The sequence below is a fragment of the Eublepharis macularius genome, chromosome 1 (assembly GCF_028583425.1).
Source record: "Eublepharis macularius isolate TG4126 chromosome 1, MPM_Emac_v1.0, whole genome shotgun sequence".
NCBI lineage: Eukaryota > Metazoa > Chordata > Lepidosauria > Squamata > Eublepharidae > Eublepharis > Eublepharis macularius.
Window position 1 is genome coordinate 13,772,897 of NC_072790.1, and position 24,491 is coordinate 13,797,387.

At 46.4% G+C, this 24,491-nt stretch overlaps 1 protein-coding gene across 1 annotated transcript in view; it reads right to left on the minus strand.

Annotated features, from left to right (window-relative positions):
* PLCB1 (phospholipase C beta 1) overlaps positions 1-24,491 on the minus strand; it is a 698,812-nt gene that overhangs the window by 70,307 nt on the left and 604,014 nt on the right. Inside the window, exons 27-31 of the mRNA XM_054975035.1 lie at positions 23,909-24,089; positions 18,729-18,805; positions 18,548-18,637; positions 13,885-13,942; positions 12,319-12,405 (exon numbers count right to left, since the gene is read on the minus strand). Coding sequence (XP_054831010.1) covers positions 12,319-12,405; positions 13,885-13,942; positions 18,548-18,637; positions 18,729-18,805; positions 23,909-24,089 — 493 coding nt within the window. The remainder of the gene's footprint in view (positions 1-12,318; positions 12,406-13,884; positions 13,943-18,547; positions 18,638-18,728; positions 18,806-23,908; positions 24,090-24,491) is intronic.

Here is a 24,491-nt window from a genome sequence, read left to right on the forward strand (position 1 = left end):
GAGGTATTTTCAAGGCTGCATTGAGCTTTCAAAACTCCATGGAGGCTTTTTCATCCAATGGGAGGGGGGAAGAAGGAACACCCTCTTCCCCCCTCCCATCAGATGAAAAAGCCTGCGGGAAGTGCTGCTTTGTGTGCTCCGAATATTTACAGAGCATCCCGAACCCGAAGCTGCTTGCCACTTTGGGTTTAGGGTTATTCCGGAATTTTTTTAGGGTTATTCCGGATTTAGGGTTATTCTGGATTTGCCACTTTGGGTTTAGGGTTATTCCAGATTATTCCGAAGCAGGAAACCCAAATTTTTTTCGAGTGCACACCCCTAAGTCAGATATGCTAGCCCCCAGCAGAGGGTGGGACAGGTAGGATGTTAAATGTGTATGAGTGCATGTGTGGCCTGGGCGGCTCCTCCTGGAGCCTGGCAGACTTGATAGGGAACTGTGCTGCCCAGGTCCTCTGGCAAGGCTCCTCCGCAGGGCCTGGCCAGCCCCCTCCCAATTGGCTTGCCAGGAGGTTTGAAATGACACGGGGCCTCGGGAAGACGCCCAGGCCCAGAGCCACCCTAGAACACCTTCACCCGCGCCCTACGCCCTGTGCCCTGCAAACTGGGCAGCCAATGAGTCTGCAGCCAAGGCCTATGGGAAGAACTTGAGGTCATAATTTTCATAGTCAAGATCTGTTCTGAACTCATGCAGTAAGTGATAGAACTGGACTGTAATATTTCAAACAGCAGGCTGCCTATTGGAATTCTAACCATCCCTTAACTCCTTCCTTGTAGAAAAACTAGTCAAATTAAAATAACCAGGAAGATAGGCTGGTCCAGATTGGGTTTTCCTATGAAAATATGATCTCCACTCACTCTTGGTGTCAGAACACATTTTCAGAGCCCTGAAAAAGTGCATTTTCAAGCCCGGAGAGGCCATCCTGGCACTTACAGAATTACCACTAAGAGGCCGGAAGTGTTCATGTTCCAGCTTGGATAAGTGATTGAGGGAAAGATGGTTCTCTAAGTGCTAGCAATGCTTCTGAAACCCTGATGGGTAACTGTGTTAGTCTGCCTGTAGCAGCAGAGAGCCAGTTTGGTGTAGTGGTTAAAAGCGGAAGGACTCTAATCTGAAGAACCAAGTTTGAGTCCCCACTCCTCCGCATGAAGCCAGCTGGGTGACCTTGGGTCAGTCACAGCTCTTTCACAGCTCTCTCAGCCCCACCCACCTCAAAGGGTGATTGATGTGAGGATAATAACAACACACTTTGTAAACTGCTCTGAGGGGGTGTTAAATTGACCTGAAGGGTGGTATGTAAATCAAATGTTGTTGTTGTTGTTATTATTAGAAAAGAGCAAGAGTCCAGTAGCACCTATAAGACTAACAAAATTTGTGGTAGGGCATGAGCTTTCATGCATCACAGCTCACTTCTTCAGAGATATCTGCCCTACCACAAATTTTGTTAGTCTTGTTAGTCTTACAGGTGCTACTGGTCTGAGACCTGAGCAGTGTACTACTGAGTTCTCATGCCCTTCTTTAAGTGCCTGGGCCAGACCCCCCCACCCCCTGCAAACACTGGAGAAAAATGGGTAAAAAGAGGAGTAGGGTGTTCTGGTCCACTTTGACCGAAGATCTTCTCAGCATATTGGCAGGAGTGATCAGGGACGAAACCCTAAATGGGACAGAACTGCAGGAATCCCTTCCTGACCCAAAAATGGCGATCAGCATTGCCCTCAGCAGGTAGGAAAGGGTAGCAGTTGGTACTCTCAGGCAGGAAAAGAACTTAGGATAGGAGTGCCACGCAGCCCAGCACAGCACCCCGTCACAACACAAAATAAAAGGATTATTTAAACTACAATTAGCCGTTTCTTTGAGCAGCTTGAGATCCCTCCCCTGCTGTGCGGAAACTTTCCAAGCCTCTTGCTGCAAATGTAGCTCATTGTATGCCTGCCGTTGCCAAACATCCAGCGAGACCTTTCCCTTCTATTTCTCCGTTAATCACCTCAATGCCTTAGCAGTTCACATCTAGGCCACAACAGGTCAAATACCAATTCTCATGCAACTCTACACTATGAGTGGGACCACAAGTGATGCCTGACACAGGTTGGACACTTGTCTGCTTCCCTCAAGTTTTGATGGGAAATGTAGGCATCCTGGTCTCGCAGCTTGGCTCTCTGACTGCTGTCCAATGGACTTTTCAACTGTCACTTGTCCAACATTCCGCCAAGCTGCCTACATTTCCCGCCAAAACCTGAGGGAAGCTGACAAGTGTCCAACGTGTGTCAGGAGTCACTTGTGGTCCCGCTCTGTGTTTGTCCCTGAAAGGCGAAAAGTAGAGATCCTTCAAAGCCTTAACAAATGTCTCAACTGCTTGTTTTTAAACAAATGAAAAGGCTAGGGATTATTCACTATTGCTCAGAACCGTACAGGATGCCCGTGGACTTATAGTGTTGCTGTTATAATACCATGATCCAAGGCCATTTCCAGACGGCTTACCTGGCTCCGGAACATCGCGCCATATTGCGGGGAAAACGCGAAATATCGCATTTTCTCGCGCGACTTTTGCACGACGTCACTCAAAACTCACGTGAGAAAACGTGATATTTTGCATTTTCCCCGCAACATGGTGCGACGTTCCGGAGCCAGGTAAGCCGTCTGGAAACGGCCCAAGTGTTTGTGTCATGAATGAGGCAGGGCAAGAGCATCTGGGGCAGAGAGAGTTTGGCAGATATGGGGAGTGAGGACTCAGACGGAGTCCTTCAGTTAATATCCAGGCTGGGAAACTGATTTGCAATTCCAGATGATTGCACTTTCCAGCCCAGTGTCAAACATCTCCATCTCTTTGATTTGGTGGTGCCTTTGTACTGGACCAGTGGAATGGCAGGCTGCAAAGGTTCAGAACCCCAAACCCAGATTTTGTTTGTTTTGCTGTTCGTGCCCATCTCTAGTAATGGGTTCCTGAGTAAGTGCAGAGTGAAGCTGAATTTAGGGGTGTGCAACCCCAAATGAATCAGGTTTCCTGCTTCTGGTTTACCTGGAGCAGGAAAAAAATTTGGGTAAACCCGAAACGGCAAGCGCCAATGGGAAATGCTGCTCCCGACTATCTGGGGGCCTGGGGGGGGGTCATTTTCTTCCCTAATAACACTAAATTTGCAGGGGACTCTCTCCCAACCCTCCTCTCATGGCCACCCAAGTTTCAGGGAGATTGGACTTTGGGGGGGCCATGTTATGCCCCCCCCAAAGAAGGTACCCCCAGCCGCCACCTATCTCTGTTGTTTCCTATGGGAAAAATTGGGGGGAAGGTTCCCAGGAGGCTGGGGGTGGCATTTTGCAAGCAAAATGCACCAAACCAGCAGGGGGCCCTCTCCCAACTCTCGTCTCATGACCACCCAAGGTTCAGGGAGATTAGACTTGGGGGGATCATGTTATGGCCCCCCAAAGAAGGTCCCCCAAGCCGCATTATTCCTTATGAGGAATAACTTCACACCAGAGAATGAGAATAAGAAAAAATTGATTAAAAATACACAACAAAACCATACGAAGCAAGTGAGTGAGCAACTAGAAGTGAACTAATGAACAACCTCCCTCAGTGCAGCCAAACTGCTGAAAGGGGATCAACTTCACGCTAGAGAATCATCCACTGAATTCAACCCAAACCAAACTGAACCATGTGTTGAAAACTAGTGGGCTGTTCTAGGAGGCTGGGGGGTGGCATTTCCGAAGCATAACGTACCAAACTTGCAGGGGACCTACTCCTACCTGCCCTCTGGAGATCACCCAAGCATCAGGGAGATTGGACTTCAAGGGGCCATGCAATGGTTCCCCAAAGAAGGTTGACCACCACCCAGCCTCCCCACTTCCTTTTGTGGGAAAATCCAGACTCCCACAGTAGAAACACATGGAATGCGGCATCCATGGCCACAGGTAGAAACCCCTCAATAAACCCCCAACAGCCCAACAAAACCAAAGACAAACTTCTCAAAATTCTCCAGCACCACCAGAGTTGGCTGGCCAGCCACTCTCCATACTTCCCCATGGGGGCAACCATCGCAACAGAGATTCACATACACACAGAATCAATTAAAATTATTTCTTGGTAACAGCAATAAATTAAAAACATCACATCACTGTTAAATCACAATGTACAGTCCTAGATTAAATCAACCCTCACCATCACACCAGAGAATCAAAAACAGTCCAAAAACAACCAAAAACACTCCAAAAATAATTTTTTTAAAAATTTCATATCTTGGATTTCTGGGAACAGCATTAATAGCACATTCAAATCACAACATACAGTCCCCCACTTTGAAACAAATTCTAACATCACACCAGAGTATCACAAACTAAAAATAATTTTCAAAAATTTCATTTCTTGGATTTCTGGGAACAGCATTAATAGCACATTCAAATCACAACATACAGTCCCCCACCTTTTAACAAATTCTAACATCACACCAGAGTATCACAAACTAAAAATAATTTTTAAAAATTTCATTTCTTGGATTTCTGGGAACAGCATTAATAGTACATTCAAATCACAGTCCCACCTTGCTGGACTTACAGGATGCTTACTTCAGGGTTCGGATCAGAGAGGGGGATGAGTGGAAAACAGCAGTGGATAAGGGAAGATCAGTAGGGTTTGCTGTGGTGATTAATTCAGCAACTCTGGGAACACCCCTTTGTCTTAGAAACTTTGCACATCTCCAGGCCATGGGGCATAGTCTACTGTGTCAAAGGCTGCAGATAGATTCAGGAGGAGCAATAAGGAGGTGTGGCCTTTGTCTATATTTAGATAGAGATCATCCATTAACACTACTAGTGCTGCCTCTGTCCCATGCTCTGGTCTCTGTCCCATGCCCTGGTCTGAATCCAGACTGGAAAGTGTCCAGAGCACTAGCGTTTTCCAAGAAGATCTGGAGTTGGTCAGCTATTGCTCTCTCAATCACTTTGTCCCAAAAGGGCAAATTAAAAACTGGGTGATAATTGGCCACATCATTTTTGTCGAGGGATGTTTTTTTAATTAGAGGACAGATAACCCCCTGTTTGAGTGGCTGGGGGAAGATGCCCTGAGTTAGTGATTGATTTTCAATAGATCTCAGTGGTTCACTTATGTGGTCCTTAATTGATTTTAACAGCCAAGATGGGCACACAAGTAGTGGGTTTCATAGATGTCAGGATCCTGTTAAGATCTGTCACTGTAATTGGTTCAAGGTATTCCAAATGTAAGCCAGATGGTGCATTAAGCGTTCCTTCTACGTCATCTGCATTGTGGCTAGCATCTAGATCAGAGCATATTCGTGCTATTTTATCAGCAAAAAACTTAGCAAAGGCCTCGCAGCTGATTGTCCTTGGGACTGTAAAGATTCAGATTTAGGGGTTAGGAGGTATCTGGATATCTGAAACAATTGAGATCATTGTGAACTAGCTGATACAATGGTTGCTGAGAAATAATGTTTTTTTGCCAATTTCATTTCCACTTCATAGGTCCTCCAATGGGTTCTGTAGCATGCTCTGTTTCCATGTGAGTTTTTTGCCAGCGTCTTTCTAGATGTCTTCCAACCTTCTTTAAATCAGCCAGCTCTGTGGTAAACCATGGGGCTAGTTTCCATCCCAAGGGCTGGAGGGGTTGACAAGGAGCAATGGCGTCAATAGCTTCAAGGAGCTTCTCATTCCACACTCCTACCACAGCTATCATGGAGCCTGTGTCTGGAATTCTAAAATCCTACAAGGCATTTTGGAATCTAGAAGGGTCCATGAGCCGTCGTGGACAAACCATTTTAACTTGCAGGGTGTTGGGGCTGTATTCACTTTTGCCTTCAGCAGATGATGGTCTGACCATGGTTCAGGTTGAATCTCCAACGCTGAAACAAGACTTTCCCTCAAAGGCGCAGTGCAAAATATTAAGTCCAAGGTGTGGCCTCTTTCATTTGTAGGGCCTACCACTATTTGAGAGAGGTCCAGGGTTGCCAGGGAAGCTATAAATTCCTGAGCCGGGCCTCATTTGGGACACTCAGAATGGATGTTGAGGTCCCCCAGAACAATAAGTCTGGGTGTCTCCAACACCATACCCACTAGTAGCTCTGCCAACTCAGAAAGGGTGTTTATCGGAGAGCTGGGTGGTCTGCAAAGAAGTATACCCAGTCGATTCTTAATTCCCAGAGATAGGAACACACAGTCAATACCAGCTATAGCTTGTTCTGGGAGTCTACAGAAATTCCCTGCCCTTCTCCCCGACTACCATAGCAAGGTTGGTGTAGGACCACATAGCTAGGGGGAATTATTTGGGACAGAAAAAACCATGTCGTTTCTTGTAGCCATCTCTCTGTTAGGCAAGCCACATCAATTTCCTCTTCTTCTAATGTCCCAGCAATGCATGTAACCTTGTTCCTAAGAGATCAAGTACCCTACTATATAAAAGGCTAAGTGTATTCAAGACAACTCACATGCTACCCAGGTGCACCTCCAGAGGGGATTGCTGTGGAGGGAAGCCCAGATGAGGCAAGTGAACCTCCAGAGAGCGTGCCATGGCAGGAAGTCCAGGCCAGGATCAGGTGCGGAGCAGGCGGCAATGGCTGCCCCACACCTTCACCAAGCCGAGACCAGGAATGGAGCAGATGGCAATGCCCGCCCTCCGCCTTCACCCAGCTGGGATCAGGAGCAAAGCAGGTGGCAATGCCCACCCTCTCCCATCACCCAGCTGGGATCAGGAGCGTCTTCGCCCAGCTAGGATCAGGAGCAGAGAGGGGGCAATGCCTGCCCCCCTGCATTCATACAGCTGGAACCAGGAGCAGAGCAGATGGCAATGCCCACCCTCTGCACCCAGCTGGGATCAGGAGGGGAACAGGTGACAATGCCTGCCCACCGCTTTAACCCAGCTGGGACCAGGAGCAGAGCCCGTGGTAATGCCCATCCCCTCTTCACCCACCTCAGATCAGGAGCAAAGCAGGTGGCAATGCTCACCCCCTACTTTACCCAGCTGGGATCAGGTGTGGAGCAGGAGGCAATGCCCACCCCTGTTCAACCTGCTGGAATCAGGTGCGGTGCATGTGGCAATGCCTCCCCCCCCCGCCAACTTCACCCAGCTGGTATCATTTGCAGAGCAGGATGCAATGCCTGCTCCCACTTCACCCGGCCAGGATCAGGCACAGCGCAGGTAGTAATGCCTGCCCTTTCACCTAGCTGGAATTAGCCTGCTGCAGTGGAGCAGTTGGCAATGCCCCCTACCCTTCACTTGGCCAAGATCAGGTGCGGAGCAGGTAGCAATGCTCGCCCCTTTACGTGGCTGGGATCTAGCACAGAGCAGGTGGCAATGCCTCCCCTTCACTTGGCCGAGATCAGGTGCAGAGGAAGTGGCCATGCCAGCCCCCTCCACCTTCATCCAGCTGTTATCAGTGACGGAGGAGGAGGGAATGCCCACCTGCCCGCCCTCCCCTTTCTAGAGCCCATGGTATTTCCCCCCATAATTGGCTTTGTTGCTAGTTGTATAATATTAGTGTAGAAGGGGAGGTAGAAGTGATCTCAGTGTTGGCAGGTGGAATGCTACAGAGGTTAGATAAACAGCGAGCACTGTTGCTTGATACTGATCACTTTTGGTTAAGTTCTGCCCCCATATCTACCAGCACCCATCTGCACTTCAATAGTAAATTCACCAGATATTTTGCACCTCACAACCACATAATTAAATACCAAACATACTGCTGGCGTTTTCTGAGGCAACAGTGTAGGACTAAAACCATGGTATATTTAAGTAGACAATGTCTAGCAGGTGTTGCATCCTTCTTAGAAGCAGTAGATAGTTGGAAGAGCTCTTCTGATCCCCTCGTGTCCTCCACCTCATGCAAACGAACAATTCTGTCCCCCAGCTGTGTACCCCATGTGAAGAGCCATGGGCCAGGAGCCCTTGTGCTCTCGCCAAGAGGCTCTCTCCTCCTTCACCAAGCCCCATTTCAGTAGAACAGCCCAGCCAGCTGTATCTGTGCACCAGAAGGCAAGCTGGAGGCAGGGCTTCCATCCCCAAAATAGCCAGCAGATTGCAGATCAAAGGGATGCACTCCAGGCTTTCAAACTGGCCCTTTCCTCAGTAAAGTAAGCAAGCTGCGCTGCCCCTTCCTCACAAGCAAGACGCCCTGTACCTGGAGAGCCAGTTTGGTGTAGTGGTTAAGAGTGCAGGACTCTAATCGTGAGAACCAGGTTTGATTCCTCACTTCTCCACTTGAAGCCAGCTGGGGGACCTTGGGTCAGTCTCAGCTTCTAGGAGCTCTCTCAGTCCCACCCACCTCACAGCATGTTTTGTTGTGGGGATAATAATGACATATTTTGTAAACCGCTCTGAGTGGGCATTAAGTTGTCCTGAAGGGCGGTATATAAATCGAATGTTGTTGTTGTTGTTATTACCAGCCCCACAAGTAGAATAGAAAGTGAGTTTCACTGTACAAGATACAAACTGACATTAAAATGCACCTAAGTGAAATGGTATGGTGCTAGGGGTGGGGGCAGGGGGTGGGGGCAGGGGGGGCCCCCCACTCCCAGCCTCTGCCCCTGCCACCTCTCGCCTGGCTGGCAGGGGGGAGGTGCAGGCGCAGGGCTGGAAACAGGATGCCATCGGCAGGTCCTCTCAACAACGTCCCCGTTTTCAGCCCTAGGGCCTGGCAACTCTATATGGTGCAGTGATCGGAGGGAGGAAGACTGTTAAAGACTGTTGGCTGTTAATCTCGCTAGAGAGAACTTGGCTCAGACACCACCCCTCAGACTCCCCTACTTGTCCCAGCGCCTCTCTCTTTTTAAAAAGAGTTTTATTGAAACGTTTTTCCAGATTAATAGAAATCATCAAAGAGAAAGAAAAAAAATGAAGAGAGAAAAAGAAGACAAAGAAACCCCCAATAGAAATTAGGGATAGGTATAATTTTTTTCTGAGAAAAGTTGTACACATGTTCAATAACCCAAGTTAAGCCTTATTTTTTTCTTTTAATTTTATTTTTATCACTGAGGCTTTGCGTACTGCCTAGTCTTCTCGTCCTTTGTAATGGTGATGGTGCCGCCCGGCATTTACGTGGCCTGTTATGAGGGGATTTTAGGCTTGAAGGAACCAGACAGTAGGCTTGATAAACGCAACTAAAAAAACCAAGTTTATTTCAGTGATGTGTGTGGCTTGGTTGTTTCTTGTTTTCTTGTTCTCCAGTCCTCCCAATATTATAGTAATGGACTAACTGGAGAGCAAGACCTGAGGAAGCCCAACAGTTACAAAGCCTGTTTGCCTGATTCAGGCTGATAACATGGAACAAAAAGCCTTTTAATTGTATTAAAATTGAGAACAGCACCCAAACACCTGCCTGTCAAAATTACTAACTATTATCCCCAGCAGTCTTCCCTGTCTGGTCCAAGATCTTACATACTAATAGCCAAGTGGTCCTGATCTGTAGATACTTAAATCCAAAGATTGGTGCCATGAACGGATGAGACAGATATTCCTACAAACTTCAACAACAACAATTTGCAGAAAAATCTGTAATCTAAAAAAGAAATTCCTTGGAGGGTTTTGAGAAAAAACCCAAAATGATAGAAGGAGTGTCTCTCCTCATCCATTTTATCTTAACAATTACCCTGCAGGGCAGGTTAGACAGAAAGAGTGAGGGAGGGAAAGAGAGAGTGAGAGAGAGAGAGAGAGAGAGAGAGAGAGAGAGAGAGAGAGAGAGAGAGAGAGACTGGGTCCAGGTCACCTAGCAAGCTTCCATGGCAGAGCAGGATTCAAACCTAGATCCTAGTCCAACAATCTATCCCAGTGTTTCCCAACTTTTTCCATGGCGGAACCCCTAAATTATTTTTTTCAAATTCCAAGGAACCCCTGCCTAGGAAAACATTCACAGGCTAGAAAAAAATTGGTGGCAGGGAGCACAGTTCAATTCCTGCTAAATTATTGTCAAGAAAACCTATTGGTAAAGAGCTGCCACACACACACGTACTAGCTTACACTGTAAGAAAAAAAATTTAAGTATTTTTCATGTCTTTTGTCAGATAAAAATGTGCATTATTCTGAATGCCACAAAATACACACACACAAAATATCTACTTTAAATCAATGCCCCATGGCACAGAGTGGTAAGCTGCAGTACTGCAGCCCAAGCTCTGCTCACAAGTCATGACCTGAGGTCGATCCTGGCGGAAGCCGGGTTCAGGTAGCCGGCTCAAGGTGACTCAGCCTTCCATCCTTCTGAGGTCGGTAAAATGAGTACCCAGTTTCCTGGGAATAAAGTGTAGATGACTGAGGAAGCCAATGGCAAACCACCCCATAAAAAGTCTGCCAAGAAAACGTCGTGATGCGACATCCCCCCATAGCTCAGTAACGACTTGGTGCTTCCGCAGGGGACTACCTTTACCTTTACCTTTAGATGTTATATTACGTCAGAAATCCTGTGAAATAAATGGTAAACGTAACTGCCCCATACTGAAAATGGCAGAAAGGTGGTGGTATCAGTTTTTAAATGTGATGAACACGGAGCCGGCGCCAGGTGCCCGAGGCCGGGGGGGGCAGCTTCAGGTCTGTTGCTGCCCCCATGTGCGTGCGCCTGGACTGCATGATGACATCACTGTGACGTCATCATGCAGCATTCCGCTGCCAGCCGGCCCCATTGGTGCGGCGGGCAGCTGAGACAGTACACGGGTGGCCTCCCAGCCCTCCCGCTCTGTTGCTCCAGACGCCGCTCCGGATGCCTGCCAGAGGCACATGCTGGTGGTGGCAGCAGCGCGGGGAAGGAGAGCTAGGAGGCTGCAGCAGCTGCAGGCCAGGCACGGCAGACAGCGTGTGGGCGGCTTCCCATCCCTCCTGCTCAGCCACCTGCGCTGCCACCGCCAGCTCCGCAGCATGCGCCCCCGCCCCCAGCGCCCCCTCTGGTGCCTCAGCGCTCGAGCCGGTTGCTGGACCTGCCTCAATGGACGCGCCGGCCCTGGATGAACATACCTGGCAGTGAAAACTTGAAGGCAGTTAAGAAGTTAACTGACATTGAATCCAGCCATTATTCAGAGAAAGATGCTGACAGGTGCAGATCTTTCCCACTTTCCCTTTCCCCAGTTGCCATTTCTGACCCAGGGAATGTTGATTACTAAATCTGAAGGACCCACACAGGAATAACGGTGTGGGATGGTGAGCTGCAGTGAGGAGGGAGAAAGAGTCAAAATCACCCTTCCTGCCTCTTCCGTCATTAGAACTGGTTCCTCCCTCCGCTGAATGCCACAGATGGAAAAGGCAGGAGGGACAGAGATTGCCCCCTCCCCATCGTCTCACTGCAGCCCACCATCCCACTCAGTTATTGCTCCAGAAGGGTCTCACAAACCTGGGAGTTGCTTTTCATGGGGTTGAAAATGGCTGCTGGAGTGAAAAGAAAGAAAGGGAGAAGAGCCACAATTCTTGCAAAAAAGCTGCAATCTGGACTGCCGGATTCCAACTTCTAAACTAAAAGATTGTTCAGAATAAATCGTGTAAAATATTGGAAACTAACATCAGTCCCAGCTGTAGGAGATGGAGAAAACAAACCGCACAGGTATGTCAATATGTCAACACGTTGTATAGGAACCAAACATTAATCTAACATAGAGAATAAAGGTGTAACAAGACAAGATCTCCACACATCTTTAATTTTCTTTAAAGCAAAAAGCTAAGGTAGTGGTGGAGGGAGAAGAGGAAGAGTTTAGACTGGGGCAGGGTGTATGCAATTCATTTCTTTCTCCCCTACACTGCCTCTCTGAAATTGTCCCTCTACCCTTATACTGCTATTAGTCCCAGTAGGGAAAAGAAAAAAGACAGGCGATTAGTCTTCTTTCCCTCTTCCAGGGCTAACAGCATCTAAACATCTACCTCATCACGGTTCTCCAGTATTCTGTGTAATTACACCCTAAAATGCAACGTACCACATTTATTATATTCAACGTCAACACTGTGTGAAAGAGAGTCCTGTGCTTTCGCCTTACACTTTTTCTCAGCTAAGAATAATCTAGGAATTTTGCATGATACAAAGATAACACCTGATGTGCGTGAGCAAGCGTGCACGCACACACAAACCAATTTTTGTTCTGCTCAAAATATGTCAGTAAAGCCCTCCCTCTGCTGGTGAAAGACACTTTTTGCAACAGACACTGATAGTCTATGGATTAAAAAGCAATGTGGTTTGTAGAATGAGGTTTCACGTATGTTCTTTTTTGGCACATCCATATGCAGAACTGTTTGTCAAATCTGTCTTCATATTGCCAGAGTTAAGATTCATGATAAACAGTCTGGTCAATTACTACCTCAACATTTGGAAATAATGAAAGAGAAAAGAATGCTGGTATTCCAATCTCCTTACCTTGGGTTTTTCGTCCAGTATTTGCTGGCGGATCTCCTTGTGCTTCTCCACAAGTCTTTCCTGCCTTTTACTCTGAGCATCTTCAAGCTATAAGACAATAATAGCAAAACAATGAATTGTACTCAAACCTGCAGGAGAATTTTAGTCCCCCAATACTACACCCAAATGTAATTATATTCAGTATTGCACAGAACATTTTGATATTCATTTCAAAACACTGGTTGTCAAGAAACTAGTACAACGTTTTTCTGCTCAAATGGCTCACAAAGTTGTTTTTCAGCACAGAAAACAGTCACTGGTGCCGCTAGACATCCTGTATGTGTTTGGCCCGTATTCAGACATCACGGGCCCTTAATGCAGTTCTTTCTTACACTGCTGTGGTCACGCAAGAAGGCCCAATGGAGGCTCCCCCCAAATTGGCAGGCTGGGTCACCTAGCAAACTTCCTAGCTGAGTTGAGTTTTGAACCTTGGTCTTTCAGATTTTAGTCAACGCGTTATCCACTCCATCATACTGACTGTGTGCTCTGAGGAGGCAAGATAGTGGCACAGGGAGGTGCCCGTACACAGATGCCTCCATGCATCATGGGCTCTTCATAGCACCCTACCAGAGGATAATGGAACTAAACGGTAGCCAGTCTTGTGCTGTCCACAGAACATGAGGAGTAAACATGTCCATCGAGCAAAAACATACCTGAAATTAATCACTTTGGCTCTGCTTGAATACAACTAGGGGTTTTTTTTGAGCCAGAAGGCCCTGGAACGGTGTTCCAGAACCTCTTTAAAATACCCACGTGACTAGTGTCACGTGGCCTGTTTTGGCCAGTTTGGGCCAAAAACAGCCCGGATTGGGCCACTGCCGGGCAGGGGAGGGTTCCCCCACTCAGTAGCAGCACTTTCCAGGCCGTTTCGCCCCCAATTCGGGCGGTTTCAGCCATATTGGGCCCATTTAGGGCCCGGAAAGGCCAGGAGCGGGGCCGAAACCACCAGGATTAGAGCACAAACAGCCAGGATCGGGCTGTGCCAGGCGGGGAGGGTTCCCCCACCTGGAAGTGGCCCATTCCAGGCCGTTTTGGCCCTTTTGGTCCCATTTAGGGCACGGAACGGCCAGGATCGGGCAGGTGCCAGGAGGGGAAGGGTTCCACCGCCTGGCAGGGATCCATTCCAGGCAGTATTGGCCCCAATCTGGGCCATTTAGGGCCCAAAACGGCCAGGATCAGCACTGAAACGGCCCATATTGGGACTGAAATGGCCATGATTGGGCTAGTGCCCAGCAGGGGAGGGTTTTCCCACCTGGCAGCGGCCCGTTTCAGGCTGTTTCGGCCACCATCTGGGCCATTTGGGTGGCATTTGGGCCATTTTGGGCCCATTTCAGGCTGGAAAAGGGCAAGATCGGGCCAAAAATGGCCAGGATCAGACCTCTGCTGGGCAGGGGAATACTCCCCCGCCCGGCAGCAGCCTGATCCTGGCCATCTTGGGCCCCTTTTGGCCATCTTGGGCCCGAATTGGTGATACACACAGACACACTCACCCCACCTTACACGCAAACATACATACAGTGGACTCACCCTTTTAATGTACTGTACGACCTCCTGAATATATGATCGAATCATTTCTGTCTTCTCCCTGAGCAAGATAATTTATTTTTCTCATTATTAAAATACAAAATTGTTAAAGCGCAGCTAATAACATTTACACAAATGAAAATATCCCAAATGAATCAATGTCCAGATTATTGCACATTATTGCACATAGTAATTAAAGTATCGAACTGGGAGACCCAGGTTTGAATCCCTCCTGTGCCACAGAAGCTCTCTGGGTGACCCGGGTCAGTCATACACTCTCAGTCTAGCCTACCTCACACGGTTGTTATTGTGAGAAAAAGGACGAAGGGTGACCAAAGTTATAAGCTACTTTGAGTTTCCATGGGGCGGGGGGGAGAAGCAGCAATACGGATATGTAAATGAATGCATTCATAAACTTACAGTAATGAAACGCCTCCAAGCTCGATGAGAACTTTCCCAATTATTCCCTTTAATTAATATTGTTCAATTCATATTGAGCTCAGCAGATTTGATTTTGTCAAGGTTTTTCGTAAAAAACTACTCCTAAAAACCAGAATGCACACATCCCCACCAGCAGCCTACGGAACCCTTGTTGGTAGACAAGAGTGTTCGGCTTCCAGGGCTGCCTCAGACTATCTCCTGCAACATCTTTACATAAGCCTCCTTGGACCATTCTCTTTTCCACCTCCTCCAGTTCTCCTCAAGGGATGGAACAAAAGTGAAATCCAAGTTCCAAATAGAACAGAAGAATTTCTAGAGCAGTGTCCCAGGACTGCCACATTCCAGAAGTTTTTGGCCTATTCAAAATGAGCATGAGACAGATCTAACAAAGTGATGTCTTTGTTCTCTGTCTGTGGAAGTGTGTGTGTGGGGGTGCCTCCAAGTACATCGCGGCCTGAGAAGCACACTAAATCTCATTAGTTGTAGATTTTCCAGGCTGTATGGCCGTGGTCTTGGCATTGTTGTTCCTGATGTTTCGCCAGCAGCTGTGACTGGCATCTTCAGGGATGCACCTCTCTGGAACTACAATGCCAAGACCACGGCCATACAGCACAGAAAATCTACAACAACTAACGTTCTCCGGCCGTGAAAGCCTTCGACAATACACTAGATCGCACTCAGCCTTGTCTTGCATGACCAAGTGCTTCCAGCAAGGCAGGGAAATGACCAGCTCACTGACCCCTTGATATACTGGAGGCCTCTGACCATGCACAGATAACTCACAGAGTGAGTTACACAGTCTATTCCAGATTGTACTATAGAGTTTGGCAAAAGTAGAACAAAGCTGAAGTTGGTTCCCAGTACCCATTTCTTCATTCCCAGTTCCTAGTTCCTTATTTGCAGACCAGTTCCCAGTTCATTATTTGCAGTTTCTAGTTCCTTATTACCCCAAAACAAAGATTGTAGGAGCACATATCATACATAAGGAACTAGGAACTGCGAATAAGGTACTGGGAACTGGGAACCAACTTCAGCTTCGTAAAAGTAGAATGTATTCATTCCTAAGTCTAGTAGATTTCCAGAACGTAAAAAGTTTTGCTACACATCATTACTTTTCTCCCATTTAACATACTAATTTATCTTTCTTTTATGGTTAAATATATCCATGTTTCGTATTTATTTTCTTGATTGTTTCAGCACAGACTGTGCATAACTGCACCTGGGGAGGGCACTGCAACTGACTCGGGTTCAAGTTAAAGCAAAGGAGCCTTGCAGGGCTCTGTTGATAAAGCATTTGGGAACAAATCTCATGCTAGTAGAATGAGGAGCTATGCTGAGGAATAAGTAGTGATTAAGTACCATTTCATCCCGATCGTTACATGTAGACGAGCTCCAAAATACAGCAAACAGCCGGAATTTCAGAGCAGGGAGTTATGGACAGTGCGCCTGAACTGGCCACACTGCATCGGCCACCCAGGTCAACTCTTTGATCCGGTGTGGGGCAGGAGCCCTCCATGCACCCACACACCAATTAAGGTCCAGCCGATAAGCAGCAGCTACTACACCACTCTGGTTTTACAGCTTCAGCTAAGAGGAGCCTCATTTCTTGAACTGATATTCTATTTCTTGTATTGTGCCTATGATACTATACTGTGACTTAAATTATTTGATTACTAATTTAATATGATTGCTCTCAAGCGTATAAACTGCCTTAATCTGGGTACATAAATACCTAGACGCATTAAAAATGGCTTCCTCTGGTGCTGCAGTCTACTTCTCCTCAGCTCCCAGCTGACTAGAGAGGCATTTGCTCTCAGTGTGTTTCACCCTCTGGAATACAGTTGCTGGAAGGGAGGCAAGGAATGGTCAGAAATGAAGCACTGGATGCCAGATTTCCCTCACAAGTCACAACAACTTGATGAACATGTTTATAGTGCTCCCACAGAACACTGCGGTGACTTGTTTTTATCATCGTACAAATTTCTCACACCCCATTTTTCACTGCGCTATTCATAGGGTTGAATTCCTCACATCTTTTCTTCATAAGAGATCCTTGGATGTTTGCAGTCTTTAGTTGTTCTTGCCAAAAAGCTGATCACACATGCGCACAAGCATACACACACACACACACACACAACCATACAGAAAGAGAGACAGACATATATAAGTTCCTGAGTCCTCACAGCATATACACTATCTTTAAATAAAAGCTATTCAGTTTGGGGGGGGGGGTGTTACTTCTTTCTCTGTATCTAGAAACTGGGCCCTCCTGGACCATCTTAAACCCTTCTCCAGTCTTAGGTAAACTTAGTCATGAAACGAAGCATTTGTGGGATATCTCCAAATTAACGACAACAACAACAACAACAACATTCGATTTATATACCGCCCTTCAGGATGACTTAACACCCACTCAGAGTGGTTTACGAAGTATGCCATTATTGATGTATTGTCGAAGGCTTTCACGGCCGGAGAACGATGGTTGTTGTGGGTTTTCCAGGCTGTATTGCCGTGATCTTGGCATTGTAGTTCCTGACGTTTCAGGACTGTGACACTGGGAGATCTCTGTCTTTTGGTGCTACACCTCTGAAGATGCCAGCCACGGCTGCTGGCGAAACGTCAGGAACTACAATGCCAAGACCACGGCAATACAGCCCGGAAAACCCACAACAACCATATGCCATTATTATCCCCACAACAAAACACCCTGTGAGGTGGGTGGGGCTGAGAGAGCTCTGGAAGAGCTGAGACTGACCCAAGGTCACCCAAGATGGCTTCAAGTGGAGGAGTGGGGAATCAAACCCGGTTCTCCAGATAAGAGTCCCGCGCTCTTAACCACTACACCAAACTGGCTCTCAGAATGGTAAGCTGGAGCCTTTTCCTTTGGGTATGCTAGACTGATGACCCATCTTCAGTCCATGGGGCACAGTGCCCCATTTGCTTGTTAGCAAGCTCTTTTAGAGTTATTATGGGGGGGGGGGGTTGCTTTTTGGAAGGATCAGCTGCTAACTTGCATGTGTACAGAACACGGATGCCGTATGTTCTCTTCCTTTGCATACAAGCTGCAAGGATTGGCAAGATGGCAAGGCAAGGTCATGAAGAACAGGAGAGAACTCTGCTGTGGCACAGCCTGATTTAGAGACCCAATCCTGCCTTCTCTGTTCTCTGGGCTCTCATGTGATACAACCCAAGCTGACAACTCCTGCATCTATCATCACTCTTCCAGTGCTCCACACTGGGTTGCACCACAGAGCTCACTTGTCCCCACTAGTAAAATTATAATGCCGGCTGTTCCTCGACCCGTCACAAGACTAATGTCATGTGACAGCTGCATCATGTCATGTGACAGCCGCACCATGAGATTTCCGGTCAAAAACCCGTGACGATCCTGATTGGAGAAGACTTCATAATCACCATTTATGGCTTTTTAAGATAAATCTTTGCATTACATCTGGAAGGTGTCACTGCTACCCCGTTAACCTCATGATGTGGGGTGGGAGGGAATGAAAATAATCATGCCATTGTTTCAGTATCTGCATTAGTTTCTCAGTACACTTTCTGGACACAAATCAAATTTTGACGCACAGAGCCCTAAATAGTTGAAAGTGAGGACACTACAGGCCACTTCCTGAACCTTAGGACCATCCAATGGGTGCCGTCTTGACTTTATTGTCAATACTACAGCAAGATGGTTGTTCTTGAAGGCCACTGCAGGTGTAGAACTGTTTTCTGAAAGCCCTTGCTTGGCCCCCAATTAGTTTAAGTTAGGCGCAGGTAGGAGGTATTGGTAGAAACAAGTCTCAGTTTAGCTTGGATGAAACGATTCTATTGGATTTAATGAGATTTATAGAGCCGTCCAAAACAGAGTTACGCCCTTCTAAAACCATTGACTTCAATGGATTTAGAAGAGTGACTCTGCTTAGGATGGCCCTGTTAGCTAACTTTAGTCCTCTTTTATAACCAGGGTGAAGCAAGAAAGGCTTAAACCATGGCTTGAATAGACGGAGAGATGGACAAAACTGTGTTTCTAAATTGTCAACAACAGACTTAAACCCAAAGGATGGAGGAGGAAAGAGACGGAAACCAGCCCACCAGTAAACAACAACTGCTCATCTGTACCTACAAAGGGCAGCTGTTTAGTTTACTCTCCACATGCAGATATTGAACACTCTGCCCCTCCCACAGACCTCTTCAAAGGTGAAAACTAGCGTGAGACTGCACTTACTCGTCCACCTGATTTTTATCCTTTGATTTAGATTCTGTGATTTTCTCTTGCCTCTTCTTGTCCATCTTTTTTTTCAACTCTTTCTTTTCTCTGCAACAAACAGAGAAACTTTTAAGAATACAACACCGCACACACACAACCAAGATGGGTAGGCATAACTACATTTATTCGCAACCTTTACCTTTCACAGATCTCTTTCAGTTTCTTTAACTGACTGCTTTGGCACTCCTCGGCAACATCTGTCAGCTTTTGAATGAGCTTGGCGGGGGGGACACAAAAAACAGGCAGGTTATTAAAAACTCTACAACCACTGTTGCATTACATTCATTTCGAAATTAAGCTTACTGAAGCCCCAGTGTGAATAAAACTTGATTTTCAACATCTATTGATTTAAAACATTTATTATTCTACTTTTCCCTTTATGGCTCAACTGGTAAACATTAAATAAAATCATTCTTAAGAATGTACTACATAAAATCCCTTGCCTGTTATACCACTAAATGCCCTCCTAAACAAGTACAGCCTTGCAGCAGTTCCCCAAAACCTCCATAGAGGACCCCCACACAGGGCCGGTGCGCCCATAGAGGCCAGGTACGTGGTGGCCTCAGGCGTGAAGGCACTGGAGAGGCGCCGGAGGGGGTGTCGGAGGTGGAAGCGCGTGCCACAGAGCTGGCATGGCTGGCCCGCAGCTGCTGCAGCCAGCCAGCCCAGTGCCGCTTCTGCCGCCGCCACCGCACAACCCAGCCGGGCGCAGCAGCCACGAGCCGCTGCTGGGGCGGCGTGCGGAGCATGGAGCAGCCTCCGCCCGCCACCCCAGCCATCCGCTGCCGAATGCCCCCGGCATGCGCTGCGCGATGACGTCATCACGTGATGATGTCATTGCGCAGTTTGTGGCGCGCACATGCACTTGAAACCCTGGTGCCGGCAGTGCCCCCACAACACACACATGCCCCTTTACCTACTCAGGAAGCCAGCTCTACAGAGTGCAGGCAACCACTGGAAAAAGTTTGGGCTGTAGTGGATTCCAGATGAGAAACCCTGGGAGGGCAGAGGGATCATTCCAAACGCGACAACTGACAGAGCAAAAATTAGGTTTATGGGGAAATGTAGAAATATAGGGTTGTTTTTTTTAAAAAAAAATAGAATTGCTCTTTTTAAATTATAAAATGAAATCAGCCTTCCCAAAGGGCTGAACACTGTGCCCCACACCCTAGCGTAGCCAACAAATCTGGATAATACATGGAATGGGAAGTCTGAGAATGCCTCATGCATCTCCAATGTGCCCTCACTCCCTGCAAAATATTTGAGTAAGTGTTGACCAAGATGAGAGAGACGGGTGCAGATCTCATCGAGTTACAATTATGGCATATATACAAAGGGCAGAAACAAGGAAATACTATCAGCATATGACAAGGAATTCCCTATGAATCTGCCACTGTCCGGTAATGGTTGTGTTTAGCATCCTTCACATGAAGCTGTCTTATACCAAGTCAGGCCTCTGGACAATCAACTCTGACTGGCAGCAGCTATCCAGGGTCTCGTGTAGAGGTTCTTCACATCACCTATTACCTGTCCCTTAAACAAAAATAACAGGATGTGCCAGGGATTGAAACTGGGACCTTCTGTGCTTTACCACTAAGCCACGTCTCCCTCCAAAGAGCAGCAGTCCACTAATGAAATTCACTGACACTAACTGGTCTGTGCTTTCCATCTCTCATTTCAAACCGTCCTGGGTCTGAAAGCAACACCCTCCCCACTGTGTACCTTACACTGTGAGATGTATTTATTTATTTTATTTCATTATCACATGGGGCCACCACCATGTGACCATTTTCAAGAGGTTCCAGAACTCTGTTCCACCGTGTTCTCGCTGAAAAAAAGCCCTGGGTGTACCTATGTTATATTTATGGACTCATGCATATAAGTATGCCCGATCCTATGAATTGCTATTTTAACACACCAACATTATTAGCACATAAGATCCCAAGATGGAACTAAAGTGTAGTATAGAGATGGAGCATAGAACTTTGATCTTCTGTACGACTGAGTAACCGAATGTGTTATAGTACGGAGCACGCCAGGGGCAGATTGAAATAATACTGGACTGGATTCTTGCTTTAGCCCAGAGCGCTGCCCCACACTGGGTGTCTGCCTCAGCTAACAGCAGAGATGCAGCTGTAAAAATAGAATCTGCTTTGGGAAAATATATGCATAATATCACATTGCTGTTTATAGCTTGTGCTCTGGCATCCATGGAGCGCACATAGTTTCACAGAAGGCTATTTGGCCCCAAAAAGAAATAGTGGAATGCCATTTTTAGATAGGAAAGACTGTGTTTCCAATTTTGTAGGATGTGCTAATCAGACAACTCCTTCTGTAAATAACTATCCTTGACGTGGCCACAACCTCAGTTCGACGTGGTTGCTTTTTTCAGCATCCAACTAAAACAATGAAGGATCCCCTAAGGAGCAGCACTAATGCCAAAACAATCCATTACGGTCCAGAGTTTGTATTTAGTAAAGAGAGAATTCCCAAGCTCTTAAAAAACAATGATAGTGCTGTCGTTAGGAAAATAAATAAAGCAGCCAGTATTACATGCATTAAATACCAGTCCCATGATACAGCCTGAGTTGTAGTACTATGTACAGTACTGGTCACTCACCAGTCTTAAAGAAGATATTGTTGAGATGGAAAGAAAAATACTGAAGAGGGTCAAGAAAAATTATTGCAGGTTTGGAGGGTTCTACTACAAGGCTGAATAATTTGGGGGCTTTTCAGTTTAGAAAAAAACGACTAAAAACATAATAGAGGCATATAACATTATGCATGAGATGATGAATGAGAAGATTAGAACTCAGAGGTTGCCCTATTCAATTGACTGGAACTCAAGACTCAGTACCGAAGTCTAACCTTAAATATACAACCTTTATATAAGTAGTAGTGAGTGTGACACACGACACTTAAAGTAGGTGGCAGTAACCCAACACAGTTCTCAGTACTCCAGTCAGTTCAAATTAAATAGGAAGGTCTTCCATAAGTCTCAAGATGGACTCCCATAAACAGGTAAGCGGAGAAGTCGGCTCCCTGAAGATGAATCCTGTGGTGGAAGTACCAGCCGTGCTGTGAAGCAGTCCCACCTATCAACAACTCAGCAGGTCGGAAGCTGGACTCCTCTTTCGGTGTCGCTTTGTCAAGAGTGTTGATAACCAGCAATAAAGTCAGAATTAGCTCACAATACAAAGCTCTCATACAGTTTTCTCTTCTCTGCTCCCACTTTAAGTGTTGTGTGTCACTACAACTTATATAAAGGTTGTATATTTAAGATTAGACTTCGGTACTGTGTCCTTAAATTTACCACAGTAGGTTATTGCTTTTCAGTTCCGTTTTACGACGCGGTGCCCTTGTGCTTATTCCTTTGGAACTCAAGACAGACAAAAGAACGCTCTTCTTCACATAGCACACAAATAATTTTTAGAATCTGATGCAATGATTACTTGCTTATATTAGATTTGCAAGGTAGTTAAGTGCATTAATTAAAAAAACAGGGCTATTGGCCATGGCGGATGAGCCAAGCTTCTCTGTTCGGATGCACTTATGTGCAGGGAAGGGACAGTGCTGGGGGGCAGCTTTTGTCATCCTGACTTGTCTATGGACTTCCTAAAAACACTTGGAAGGCCAGTGCTGGAAAGAGAACGTGGAATCAGATGGAGTGCTTTTTGATCTGAGCAAGGTTTGTTTATTTTATTTATACCCCTACTCTCTCCACAGCAGGAACCCACAACAGTTTGCATTATTCTCCTTTCCTTTCTCCATTTTATCCTCACAACAACCATACAAGGTAGGTCAGGCTGAGAGGGTGTGACAGGCCCAAGGTCACCCAGCAAGCTTTCATGGCAGAGCTGGGATTCAAACTGGGATCTCCCAGATTCTAGTCTGACACTCTTGACCACTACACTACACTGGCTCTCCGTTAGTGTCGATTGATTTGTTGCTGGCTTTTAAATATCATTACTGGTTTACTACTTTAGTGTTTTATTTATTTTATTTATTTTATTTTTAACCCACCCTCCCCACAAGTGGGCTCAGGGCGAGGTACAACATGGATTAAAATACAACTTAAAATCAATCATAAAAACAGCAACAGATAAAATACTGTGCCCCTTTCGGGGCAAACAGCGTGAGTGGACTCTCCATACCCCTTGTAGAGGGAGACCGGTGGAAGGCTCGGCAATGATGGGCTAAAATTAGCGTCCACCATATGCCTTGTGGGACATCTCTGTCTTACAGGGCTGCCTAAATGATACAAGAGCCTGGCAGGCCCGAGTGTCCTCAGACAGAGAGTTCCACCAGGTTGGGGCCAGGACTGAAAAGGCCCTGGCCCTGGTAGAGGCCAGCTGAGCCTCCCGAGGGCCAGGGACCACCAGTAGATGTTTTCTGGTTGAACGAAGTGATCTTTGGGACACATACAGGGAGAGACGGTCCCTTACATATGCTGGTCCCAGTCCGTTTAGGGCTTTAAAGGTCAGAACCAACTCCTTGAACCGGATCCGGAATTCTACTGGGAGCCAGTGAAGCTGCTGCAAGATAGGCATATTGTATGTCCTACACGAAGCTCCAGTTAAGACATGCGCAGCAGCATTCTGGACCTGTTGAAGTCTCTGGATCAAATCAGCAATTTTGATTTGTCATTGTTACTGCATTTTGTTTTTATCAGATTATCACTGAGTGTGCGTGTGTGATTTGTATGATTTATTTGTATGATTTATTTCACTGTAAACTACCTCCGGAACTTTAGTTATGAAGTGGCCTACTGGCCTGCATTTGCTGGTTAGTATGTATTAATATTTAGTATTTAACAGCATTTGATAGACAAGTGCCATTCTGATGAAAAGTGGCGTAAACATTTTGCAAATAAATATGCAGTGATAATTAGTTTTAACTGTTGACAGCTTAGATAGTCTTCAAGGTTCCTTAAGACTTCTATTTATTTTTCCCACTTTTCTGGTATTATTAAAGGGATTTTAATTTTAAGTAATGGTAACAAATGTAAAGCACTTGAATGCTGAGGCATGTGAATTTCACTTTCAAAACAGCAAATTAACTGGCTCATATACATTCCAGCTCCGAAAACTACGGTGAAAATGCCAATTCATGCAGCAAGCGTGCTTATATCAAGAAGTTCTACACACACGTCTAGCAATTTTCAAAATTTGCCTGAAATTTTTTGCATCTGAAGGGAGATTTTATAGGTAAAGAAATATCAACACAAAACGCACTTGAAGCAGACACCAGTACGGCTTTCTCCATGAAGGCGTTATTAGCTCCCGAAGAAAGTGGAGAGTCATGATTCTCAACACGTACCAGTTTAATGTGCGCCTGCTTCTGGTACTTTTCGCTGTAATACTGTTCTTGTCGCAGATTCAGAAGCTGTTGCTGTTGCTTTTCCTTAAGTTCTATCAACTTCTGGGTCATTTCTGAATCCAGAGCAGTCAACTCTTGCTCAACGGTCGAAGAGCCGTGGTCAGGACTGGCCGTCTCACCTCTGTACAAATGAGACAAAACACAAGCAACCCACTTACGTTGTCAGGGGTCCTATTCAGTTATTTTTATGTTTCAGCAACTGCTAACACCCTGGCTATACACAGCCTTTACAGCCAAATTTGTTCAGGCTGGATACAGATCATTATTTTTTGCTCTTTGTCCCAACCCACCTTGAGTACGGCTCAACTCAGATTAGAAGCAGAGGCCTTTCCCCGTTGCGTGTTCAAACTAGTACCCGTGCTTGCAAGTGAAACCTTCTATTCACAGCCAGGGATGAAGCCGCCATGTAACTGACAAGTCCTGGTAGTTCTGCCAGCATGTCAGAGGCCACTTGGCTTGAACTCTTCCACAGGAACCATGGTCAATGTCAACTCACCAGCCACAGGAAAGCCAGTACACATTA